This window comes from Cyprinus carpio, chromosome B24, assembly GCF_018340385.1.
Source record: "Cyprinus carpio isolate SPL01 chromosome B24, ASM1834038v1, whole genome shotgun sequence".
Lineage (NCBI taxonomy): Eukaryota > Metazoa > Chordata > Actinopteri > Cypriniformes > Cyprinidae > Cyprinus > Cyprinus carpio.
In genome coordinates, this window is record NC_056620.1 from 8,988,908 (window position 1) to 9,001,628 (window position 12,721).

Sequence of the window (12,721 nt, forward strand, 5' to 3'; positions counted from 1 at the left end):
AGAACAGGCAGGATGAACTTGAATGATGATTTTTAGTAATGAAAGAACTGAGAGATTGTGTGTGAGAGCGAAGTGTCCATCGAATTTCAATAATTCAGCTGACCTGTGTCAATTATTCCTCATAACCTTCATAATGCATTCAAAATCCCTAAACAATTTTTGCATTCCAAATCCATTTGGACACAAAGAATCAGTGTTTTATAAAAGTCATAACTTTTTATTGTATGTGATCAGAATGAGTGTTTTTTTAAGGTAGTTATTATGTTATTACCTTGTTATTACTGCATTTACCCATTTTAAATTTTAAATAATTGAGAAATTCTTTGAAATTCAAAACTACACACGAACGACACACACACACACACACACACACACACACACACACACACACACACACACACACACACACACACACACACACACACACACACACACACACAAAGAACCTATGATGCAAAATAAATATACACATTTTTTAATATTGTTTGAATACATGCATGCAATGTCCTGATAAATTAACAATACGTTTATTTATTAGGCATTTGCATACTGACTGTTATTTGATGTACTGTAGTTTTGTCTATTGATTACTCAAATTACAGATTCATTTTAGCATTAATACTGTTGCCACAGAAATACATAATTGTGCACAGATCCAAATATAACATTTGTCTTCATATTTATAGTAATAATAACAAGGTGTGAATGTAGTATTCACTTTATTGGTATGATTTTTTTTTAATCTTTTTATCTTTAAATATGGTATACTTTTATCTGGATTTAAAAAAAAAAAAAATATGTGAATTAAAATGCTGTGTAAAATATTCTATAGTAAGAAATGCAGCCATTGTGTTTCATGTCAAACAACTGTTTATTATTAAGTATTATGGTACAAATTAATGTGACAGACTTGAAGCTGTTAAGAAATACACAAAGTGCAGCTTAACTGACCGAACAGATATTGCTCTATATAATACATACAGTTTTCAGTCTATAAAATTTAAAGCATCCTTAGCAGGTTAAACAGCTTTGGTTTCGAGGTCTTGAGAGTAATAACAACATTTCAATCTTGACTGTGTGTGTGTGTGTGTGTGTTTATGCGTGTATGTATACCAGTGTGTGTTCTTCAATAAATCTCCAAAGGTTTTCCATCATCTTTCAAACACAATTGAGTTGAACCGCAAAGTTTTCTTTGTTCCCCATTTATACGGGGCAATTCCAGGCAATTAAACTCAAAAATGTATCTTACATAGTGAAAGGAGATAAACTAACAACAATGCAGAATCTAAACAATAAAATAGAAGAAAGTCATGTAACAATGTCTGTTCTATACACGTGACCCTGGAAAGCACATCATAAAGAAAAGCAGGTGAGAATCAATCTAAGATGGTCATAAAACTACTTACAAACATATACACAAGTCCTTTGTGTTTTGCTGTGAACCTCTGCAGAAAGGTACCATGTTATGACATTGCTCACTACTTAGCAGGACAGTGCTGAGGTAATTTTAATGATATACTCCATTTAATCAGTTTTCTTCAATCAGTTACATATTTCAAGATTGTCAGCGACATTTAGCCATTTCTCTGTACAATGTGCATAAAACTATTGAGCTTTGGTCCAGCATTGAAAAGATGAGCAAAGGCAGAACTTAGATTCTCGTCTCTTGGTTTTAATTTTTGGTTACAGCTTTATTTCATAAGCCTGTATACCTTAAGACGTCCTGTCTCTGCAACCACACACAAATGCCATGCTTCTGAATTCATGAAAATGAACGGGCTGGGCGAATGTCATCTTATACAATATGAGATGAGTCAATGCAATCAGACAGCTCTTTTAAAGCGGGTCAAGATATCGGTTACATAGCTGTCAGAAGCAAGACAATTTTTCTCTAACTATAATTATAGCAAATGCCCATTATGATGAATTACATTTGCATAAATACATCAAAAGATTTTCTTTTCAAATTCATGATGCAAACCAGTAAAATTATAGGACTGTTATCAACATGATCATCGCTGCTTTTGGAAATACTGAGTAGTTTTTAGCAAATTGCCTGTTGAAAAGTATTTAAAATCCAAACATGAGTGAATGCTTGAATGCTTGTTATACAGTATAAGAACTATACATTAAAAAGGATAAGAAAAAAGAGACTGAAAAACAATTCATAAAATTACTGTAAGATGGGCTGAAGGTTTGTAGGGACGATGCAGTATTTGGGACATTGATTCTTTATTTTAATATATTAAGGTGTGTATTCAGTCAAATGTTTTGTCCAAAATAAGTATTTCCAGTCATTTCTGTCTGAGAAAGTCTGACACAATTAAGTTTTTGCACCAAAAAAACCTTAAGCACCACAAATCAAAAAGACACACAGACAAAAGATAACCTGCATAACCCAAGTGAAATCTTTAAAAGTAATTCACCTCATTTACTTGAAATCTTTATATGTATATACATGTATATATTTTTTGTCGAGCATGACAAGTAAAATAAAACAGTAACCCTTTGCTTTTAAAAATAAAATCATCGGATCACATGAAAAGGTATGACATACAGTGTCCTTGTTCTTTGGCTAGGAGGCTTTGGCAACACCATTAAATAGCTTTAAACACAGCTGCAATGAATGTGGATATCTGTGGCATGTTCACTGAGAATCTCTTTGCAAAATATTCCTCCCAAGTGCACTCTTTCATGACGGATACCTTAATGTTTATGAACAGAGTGAGATGACACATTTGACAATGGCCTTACAGACAGCAGAAATGTGACAATTTTGAAATAAACTTCTCAAAGATTTTTTTTTTTTTTTTGGAACTTGTGATTTCAATTTGGTGACAATTTATCGGAAATATTTACATAAAAACCCAAGTGATAAAATAAGACAAAGATCAAATGTCACACCCATCTACCCCATCACATGAATCCTTTTCTTTTTTCTTTTTTCTTTTTTTCCCCAGTAAAAATGTAAAAATGTAAAACACATTTACAATTAAAAAACCTCAGGTATCAGTTGCAACAAACTTTGGTAAGTAGTTTCTTCACCATCCTTGATTTAAACAAGATCCTTGTTCTTTATTTCTCACAATCTGCTTACAAGTCAGTTCTATAATTCTCATACAACTCTCTTTTTTTCTGAACTTTTTTTGGTTTTTGCTTTTGTGATGATAACACTGACAAATATTTCTTTTTGCCTTTGTTGACAGTTCATCCAGTCGATGGTGCATCGGATAGCAATCGTCCAGGTCTTTAAGTCCACAACATCAGAAGTTTCGCCATCGGTGCGTGTTCGCCTCGTGGCGCTCGTATCAAGCTAAGGGTGTTCCTCCATATTATCAACCAGAGGGTCCATCGGTGCGACCGGCCCGAGCTCGGGCTGTTTAAGCCTCTTTATAGTGTTTTTCAATGCTTGCCTCTTATTGCAGAACCAAACGCGCACCACCTCACGATCATAGTTCAGTTTCTCCGCGATTTCCGTCATCTCCTGACCGGAGGGGTGAGTATTCTTCTCAAAGTGGCTGTTGAGGATTTCCAGGGCCTGCGGCGTGAAAGAGGTCCGGCGTTTGCGCTTTTTGGAGGGCTCGCTGCCGATAAACTCGGTCAGGTTCTGCATACCGGAGCGATGGCGGGCTTCCGCCTCGGCCATCCAGCGCTCCAGCACGGGCTTAATCTTCTGGGCGCTTTTTGGGGTGATGTCCAACTTCTCGAACCTGGCAGGATATAAAAGGCCAGGGTTCAGTTTGCCTGTCAGACTGCTAGCTATAGTGTTCTCTTGGGCTTCCTGTGGTAGGAAAAAGTGGCTTCTCAGGATGGTGTGTCTGGGGGAGAATTGAGAGAGAACAAGCTTACTTAAGTGCCCAGACCGGGTGAGGGGTTTCCTGTCTGACCCAGTTGCCCAGAAGAAGGGGTCTCTTGGTTCAGGCCACCAATGGGACAGAGTGTTTCGTGGCCTCTACCGCATGGCTTCAGCTGCTGCGTGCTCAAAATGATTTAATCTAAGCCCAAAAAGCTAGTTTGTACATTCCAGGACAGAATGTTTCTTCATGTGTTGCTTTGATTGACTCTCTGTACCCATGATGCATTGAACCAAGAGGACTCTTCCACGGGGCGGTCCAAAAACAAACAAGCACCTGACTGATATCATAAAGAATGAATTCATTTAATGGCCTTGCATTTGTCTTGTCTAGCTCTTCTGTACAGTTAGATCCACAGATGGCATCAAATACGATTAGCAATTCTAACTTCTGTGAGAAATTTTAATACATAATAACACAAGCATGCAATTAAACATTAAAAGCATTATTAATTCACAAATGGCTTAAATTATTCACTCAAACGCAAACGCACACACATTTTAATACACTTCTTCAACTTTTCCATCTTCCTCTAGCCACCCTGATGTTCATTTAATGTTTAATGCTAATACATTTTCACCTTCACTTTTGAATATGTCTGCAAGTTTATGGGTTTATGGGGTCTCCAGGGAGGTAAATCAGTGTAATATTTAGGTCTTTGCTAATGCTGTAGAAACTTTGCTTTCTGTTCAAAAAAAAAAAAAACTACTTCTAATATATTCCTGGTAACGGTACACTAGTCACTAGTTAGTATGCTATGTGGCTTTTTTTTTGGGAGTTATGGGAATTGTTTTGAATTGTGAGTGGACAAGATTTTGTCTTAAGAAGGTCATTTAAAAAGCAAAGATAAAAAATAAACTGAGCCAAAATCAAAATTTTAAGAAGGGAGGTGGATATATAAACACAAAATCAAGCATTACATCTATAATTATCAATTATTTCATGAATATAATAGAAGTTATTTTAAATTTAATTTTATAATTTATAAGTACATAATTTTATATTATATTAGCAAACAAATATATATATAATTTAAAACCGTCTTTTGGCATTAAAATAGTACTGTCAAGATTTACTAAAGACACACAGTGAAGAATTAGCGCTTAAAAGGTGTAGACAGTTTTTTTTTATTTTTTCGCCAGACCTTATTGAATATGCATTTGTCGAAGTTTCCCTTTCAGATACAAAATTTATGGGAGGACAGTATTAAAATTAATCCACCATTATTTAATGACCAAAACTATTTGCACTTGGTAGATTGCGTTGGTCATTATGGATATGAGATGTTGTGTCTGCTTTCTTTAATTGGCACGTTGTCAGTAAATCAGCAGCAGAAATTTCCATGCCCATTGCTGGTGTTTTGGAATTGCGCTATCGTGCTAATTTGCCCTGTTTAGTAAAACTGGCCCTAGGTATTTAACATATTGTTGAGCCATGGTTAAAAAAAATGTGTGGTCTGTCTCTACTTGATGTCAATGTAAACTCTGAATCAAAACCCCTTGAGAAGTACCGATCTGATCTGAAGCCTGTGTAACCAGCCACAGAGTGTATAGTTACAGAAGATCCATAAAAAGAGCTTTTGTCTCCAATGACTCCACTGAATGGGGAGATTTCCAAAGTGTGTCTGTACAGACTTTAATGGAGAGATGTTTCAGTGAGTTTCCTGACCTGCGCTCCTATCCAACACATGGACATCTATCAGGCAGACAGAGAAAAGCTCAGCTGAGAGAGGGGAGAGAGGTGAACTACTGCTCTCTGAAACAACACATAGTCTCTCTTGGTCCTGAACTCCTGGACAGGCTCCTGTGAGGAGGCCTTTGATGGAATCTTAACTGGCATTTGAAAAGACGCCTGAAGCGGGGGCAAAGGCCCTCGCTCTCCCAGGTCCTCAAACGCAAAGACGTTTTTTCAGCACAGAGATGAGTGACAGCACCCTGTTAAATCCAACCGAGCAGGAAACAATACCGGAGTCCAGGCATATGGCAACTTATTTATTAAGTCATGTTTATTTAATTTCCTAATTTTAGACCCTGTTCACTGCAATAATACCAGAAATAAGTGAAATATTTCAGCTTCTGGTTGGAGAGAGAGAGAGCAGGACATATAATAATGCTAATGCTGGTGGAACAGGAAATCAACAAAAATCAAAGCCTTATTATAGTCATATAAAACTGGGTTGGGATGTAGCAGTAAAAATATTATTATTCTTTTATTTTATTGCTATTATTTATTTATTTATGTATTCATTTATTTTCAGAAAAGGAGGAAAGAGAAGGGATAATTGTTATTGTTCAATAATTGGTCAATAATAAATGTGACATTGGTATAAACTTTTAAAAAGTCTCTCATACGCATCAAGAATGAATTTATTTCATCAAAAATACAGTGTATTGTGAAATATTATTAACAGTTTAAAGGAACTGTTTTCTATTTGCATATTGTAATTTGTAATTTATTCCTGTTATGGAAATGTTACATTTTTATTACTCCAGTCATCAGTGTGATCTTTCAGAAATGTGTGTGTGTGTGTGTTATTATCTATATATGTATTTTCCAACTCCAAAATGCCAGACTCAAATCATACATTTAAGTAATGCAGTTAATAACATCTACTCTATGTCAAGGATGTCTGAAACACATTTTTAAAGGTTTGATCAGAACATTTACTAAATTATATGATACAATTTTCTCTGCTCTTCCCATTCAACAGACATCTGGTAAGAACAGATAATTATTATTTTTCTTTTAGATGAATAAAGAGGGCAGCCTTGAGATAGAAATGAACCGAGCAAACTGCAGTAGGAAAAGTAGGTGTGATTAAAAATATATATACAGTCATGTTAAGCAGCTCTTCTGCCCAATTTGTCGTGCAAATTATAGATGGCAGCTTTGCAGCCTGAGACATGAATCATTGATGTGAATCCAGTGTTTTGGTGTGGATTAATGTTGTAAATCCGCACGGTTTAAAAGTGGAAAAGCGATTCCCATCTTGCAATTATGTGATGATATGACATCTTATGACCATCCGTGTGCAACGGTGCATGCAAAAGAGGGCTTGTGCCAAGAACGGCTGTGAACCACTCTGTGTAAAAGGATGAAAATTTAATTTGATGCACTGAGTATGGTGTATTTAACAGATTTAAACAGACGATTATAATAATAATAAGATTTGAATATTTATCTACAGTATTTACTATATTCTTATTCTCAATAAATTATGTCAAATATTGAGGGTATTTTCTGATTTCATTGCAGTGATGTCAAATGCTTCACATCAGTCATAAGGCATCTGGATTCTCTGGGCTCTAATAATGACCCCTGTCTCTGATCAGTTTGACGATGCACCTTTGTGATTGTACAGACGAACCAATAAAGCTTTTTTTCCACTGTGAACTATGAGATCGGACAAGATAGAGACATCTGTCAGGCCGAGTTTGACTGAGCAAAGACTACAAGAGCCCCAAGAGCTCACACACTCACAAGCGAAAACGCGTTCACCTCTTTCCCCTCTTGTCTCTGCTGATGTTAACTAAACTAAAGCATGTGAAGTCTGCCTTTAAAGCCAAAAACACTCTGCACCCTGTCATGTCCAATGTCATACAAATGAACAAATAATGAAAAAAAAATCCCCCCTTCCTTTCTGACGAGATGAAAGGATGCATATAGAGAAAAACATCACATCACCTGTTTATTTTGGAAAGTAATGGCTTTTAATGTATGCTATAAATATATAAATAATGCATGCGGCTAAATATTTCATGCAGAATTTTTAAGACTTTCTGCACTAGTTTGAAGCTTCATAAGGAATTCCCTCACTCTCCCTCCACTGAGCAATTTCAGGTTTTATCGGTCGTTCGTTGCTGATATGATAAAATTTTAAAAAGCGTGTGTTGGCGGCATGTCAGATAAACACAAATGTCTCATCAGACGAACCATAAGCCTTTTACAATCCTGCTGCATTAAAATGAAAAGGAAACAGGAAACTCTGAACTATAAACCTTTATGTGTCACACAGAGATGATGTGTGGCAAGTTCATTCAAACAAGGTTTGAGTAATTAAGTATAATTAATGTGTGTTCTGTTTTTATTATTTTGAGTATTGTTCATATTGCTTACTTTGCACTTTCCTTGAATACGATACACTTTGCATTATTTTTGTATTACAAGTATTACAGGCACAAAACCCTTATTTATGTTGTGAGAACTGTCATAAATTTAAGATATACTCAGAACATACTGTATTTCACAATTTAAAAAATACATTACTTTAACTTATTTTCAATTAATTGTACTAAAACATATATTAAATTCTTTACTAATTCTAAGTACCAAAAATTTAACATTTACATATTATCAATTTATTTGACCCCTCAAGATCCTCAAGATCAACAAGAAAAAATAAAAAACACATAAAATCTTTTATTATTATTTTTAATTTTTTATGTATTTATGAAAAATCAGTTCCCTTTCAGTCAGTCACGTTCAATGTTTCGTCAACAGTAATTGACGAATTGGGATCTCGTAGAGAGTCCAATCACCTTTGAGTGTTAACAAAACAAGCCAATAAGTGTTGGCGTGCAAGCTTTGAGTTGTGCACCACGCTCCGCAGCACGGGTATATAAGGAGAGTGCGTGCAGTTGCACATTCAGCTTTTCTTCGCTTCGAAGCCGAGCCTTTCAGCTTCTGTGTTCAACTGAGCAAGAGTGTCTGCAAGACAGCATTTTGCAGTGTTGGTGTTACCAACGGCACGTCAGCGGGGGTTGCTGGTCCAGTGCTGCTGCTTTTGGTGTTTGGACGGCGTGCTGCAGCTTGTCAAACTGCGGTGGCACTGCAACCTCTCTTTTTTTCTAAAAGAGTAATATCTAAAAGAGCTCCACAAGTGACTCAGCGTTTTTTAAAGATGGCTTTCCACTCATGTGTTTCTGGATGTGGTCGCTTCCTGGCTCCGTCTGAAGGTCACAATCGCTGCATCTTGTGCCTGGGCTTTCAGCAGGCTGAGGCAGCGCTCGTGTTCTCATTGCAGGAACAGGACCATAACGATGTTGCGATTGTGTCCATCTCAGGTTCCATTCTTCCTGGAAGTGCATGAGGAGGTTACTAGGTCCTGGAGGGCACCTTTTTCTGCCCGAAACAGAGCTAGTGCCTCTTCCGTCCTCACTACCATCAATGGAGCTTTTGCCCACAGAGCGCCGCCGCCTGGTGGGGTAATCCACGCCTCCCATTCAGGGCTTGTAAGTTCTCGTCCACACTAACGGCCAAGGCTTACAGAGCTGCTGGACAGGCCGCCTCAGCCCTGCATGCAATTGCCCTACTGCAAGTCTACCAGGCCAAGGTGTTGAAGCAGCTGCACGAGGGTAGTTCTGACCCGGGTGTGATGCAGGAGCTGTGCACTGCAACGGACCTTGCCTTATGGGTGATGAAAGTCATGGTGCGGTCCCTGGGTCAGACAATGTCCACCTTGGTGGTCCAGGAACACCACCTTTGGCTGAACTTGGCAGACATGAGGGAGTCCAACAAGCACTGCTTCCTGGACTCCCCGATCTCCCAGGCTGGCCTCTTTGGCAATGCAGGGGAGAGCTTTCCCAGCAGTTCTCAGCCACACAGAAGCAGACGGAGACGATTAAGCACATCCTGCCCCGCCGAACCGCTGCTATAAACACCTTGCCGCCAGATGGAGGTAGTTCGCCCGCTTGTTGCCGAGGGCGCCCTCCCACTGCCTCCACCTCCATTCCAGTTTGGATTCAGCAGCCTTCACACCGGCCGCAGCGTGGAGCTGGCAGCAGGAAATTGGCACAGACCATCTCTGCCCCTGCTAGGCCCATAAAGCACCAGAGCAAGCTGCGTCCCTGAGATGGGCAAGCCAGAGACTCTGGATCCTGCTCTTCAGGAGGTGGTGACTGCACAACTCCTTCCCCCAGAGGAGGGCTGGGGGGAGAATATTTTGTTCCCTTTTTGTTTTGTTCTGCCGCTGGCTCCCCAACCAGTGGTACCCAAACATTCAACAAAAGAGCAGTTTCCAGTTTCTCTGGGTGTCAAGAGGGTGAGGATGGCAGTGTGCGAGACACAGCTTCAACACTCCCGTGTTTTGCCTTCCGGGTAGGGTCCCTGCACTCCACCTCGCAGCCCCACTGTGGGTACATCGGTGGTTCCCTTAGTCATGCTTGTTCGGCTTCTGAAGGCCTGGCTAGTGCTCCCCAGACCTGTGCATTCTGAACCGAGCCCTCCACAGGCTCCTGTTCAGGATGTTGACACAGAAACGTATTTTTCAGTGCTTTCGTCCACACGATTGGTAGTGAAGGCAGTCCTCATCCCGTTGAGGGAAAGAGGCATTCACATTCTTAACTACCTCGACAATTGGCTCATACTGGCCCAGTCTCGAGCACAGTTGTGCGAACACAGGGACGTAGTACTCAGCCACCTCAACCGGTTGAGGCTTCGGGTCAACTGGGTAAAGAGCAAACTCTCCTCCGTGCAGAGGATCTCTTTTCTCGGTATGGAGTTGGACTCGGTCAATCTAACAGCACGCCTCTCAGTAGAGTGTGCCCAGTCGATGCTGAACTGCCTGGAGTCATTTCAGCGCAGGAGGGTGGTCCCACTGAAACAGTTTCAGAGGCTCCTGGGGCATATGGCATCCGCTGCCGTGGTCATGCCGCTCGTATTGCTCCATATGAGACCACATCAGCATTGGCTTCACGACTGATTCCCGAGATGGGCATGACAACGCGGCACTCACCGGGTCTCAGCCATCCCATCCTGCCACCAGACTTTCAGCCCATGGTTGGACCTTGCCTTTCTTCAGGCTGGATTTCCCCTAGTGCAAGTGTCCAGGCATGTTTTGTCTCAACAGATGCCTCTGCCATAGGCTGGGGGGCCATGTGTAATGGGCATGCAGCATCGGGCGCCTGGACAGGGCCTCGACTGCAGTGGCATATCAATTGCCTTGAGTTGCTAGCAGTATGGCTTGCTCTATGCCACTTCAAATCGCTGCTACACGACAAGCACGTACTGGTCCGGATGGACAATACTGCAACTGTTACGTACATCAACCACCAGGGCGGTTTACGAACCTGTGGGCTGTTCACATCCCAGGCGAGTTCAATCGTGCAGCCGACGATCTCTCATATCAGCTCCCCCTTCCGGGAGAATGGTGACTCCACCCCGAGACAGTCCAGCTGATCTGGAGATGCTTCGGGGATGCTCAGGTAGACACGTTCCACTGATAGCTGTTCTACTCCCTGTCCAAGAGGACCCTCGGCATGGATGTACTGGCACACATCTGGCCTTGAGCCTATGCAAGTATGTGTTTTTCCCAGTGAGCCTTCTCACACAGACATTGTGCAAGGTCAGGGAGATCGAGGAGCAGGTCCTCTTAGTCGCGCCATACTTGCCCAATCCCTTGGTCATAACGACCTTGAGGAGGGAGCCCTTCAAACTCCTGCAGTCAGTAGAGCTTAAGTTTCTGTCACTAAAGACAGAGCTCCTTACTCTTGCTTCGGTCAAGAGGGTGGGGGACCTGCAGGCATTTTCGGTTGACAATACGTGCCTGGAATTCAGACCGGCTGACTTTCACATTGTCCTGAGACCCCGGCCTGGGTATGTGCCCAAAGTTCCCACCACTCCTTTCAAGGATCAGGTGGTGAACTTGCAAGGACTGCCTCAGGAGGAGACAGACCCAGCTATCGCTCTGCTCTGTCCTGTTCGCGCTCTGCACATTTACGTGGACCGCACACAGACCTTTAGGAACAGCTCTTTGTCTGTTTTGGAGGGCAGCAGAAGGGAAAGACTGTCTTCGAACAAAAAACTGCCCACTGGATAATGGAGGCTATAGTGTTAGCATGCCAGGCCCGATGTTTACAGTCCCCCATCGGCGTGAGAGCACACTCTATGAGAGGTGTGGCATCTTCTTGGGCATTGGCGTGTGGCACCTCGATAGCAGACATCTGTAGAGCTGCCTGCTGGGCGGCACCTTACATGTTTGCAAGATTCTATAATCTCCATGTAGAGCCTGTGTCCTCTCTTAGCTCAGATGGTCAGTAACACCGGCCCCGATCGGTGTCGATCACACCTCTATGGACTGGATATGTGCACTTCTCAGTTCAGTTCCCCTTTTGGTGAACCCTGTTGAAGTTCCTTCTGCACCCTCAGTGGTCAGGCTTGGCGGAACGCCAAACGCCAGGTCCAGCACTCTTGTGTATCCCCAAGGTCAGCCCTTTGGCTGGGCTAGGTGCCCATCTGTAGTGATTCCCTCTTCGGGTAATCCCACGTGTGTATTTTTTCACGGTATGGCTTCCCTCATGGTAAGCCTGTGTCTTTCCCTAGCAGAGGTTTCTCTGCTGTCTCTGCTGCATAGTGATCTCACCCCAGGCGGGCTGAGTCTACTGCATAGACTTTCCAAATGTAGCATTGCCCTGTGCCCAGTCCATATTTGTAATTTCCACACGATACCTCCTATACGCAGGATGTGGCTTCCGTAGCATTCCCCTGCTTGAGTACGCTTTCCGAGTGTTATTCAATATCCCACTGTATGGAACAGCAGTGGCGGACACCTCTGCCTAAGTCCTGTCCTTTCTTCTGCCCCAACTGGTGTGGGGAGACTTGCCAGCTTTCACAGGGCACTGGAGGGGGTCAGCAATTGTGACGCTTTCATAGGGATCCCAATTCATCAGTCACTGCTGATGTAACGTCGAATGTGACTGACTGAAAGGGAACACCTTGATTACGTATGTAACCCTCGTTCCCTGAAGGAGGGAAGGAAGACGTTACATCCCATCGCCATAGTTGCTATACCACCGCTGTACGGCCAAGGCACACCGTCTCGGCTCCTCAGCGAAAAACTGAATGTGCAACTGCATGCGCTCTCCTTATAT

At 41.6% G+C, this 12,721-nt stretch overlaps 1 protein-coding gene across 3 annotated transcripts in view; it reads right to left on the reverse strand.

The window, feature by feature from the left end:
- Positions 1-868: 868 nt before the first annotated feature.
- The window catches only part of pou6f2 (POU class 6 homeobox 2), a 102,971-nt gene continuing 91,118 nt past the window's right edge, over positions 869-12,721 (reverse strand). For 2 of the 3 annotated variants that reach the window (XM_042752018.1, XM_042752017.1), the window contains exon 10: positions 869-3,818. In XM_042752018.1, coding sequence (XP_042607952.1) covers positions 3,314-3,818 — 505 coding nt within the window. In that variant the 3' untranslated portion in view covers positions 869-3,313. The remainder of the gene's footprint in view (positions 3,819-12,721) is intronic. The other variant, XM_042752019.1, reaches the window with a different exon arrangement.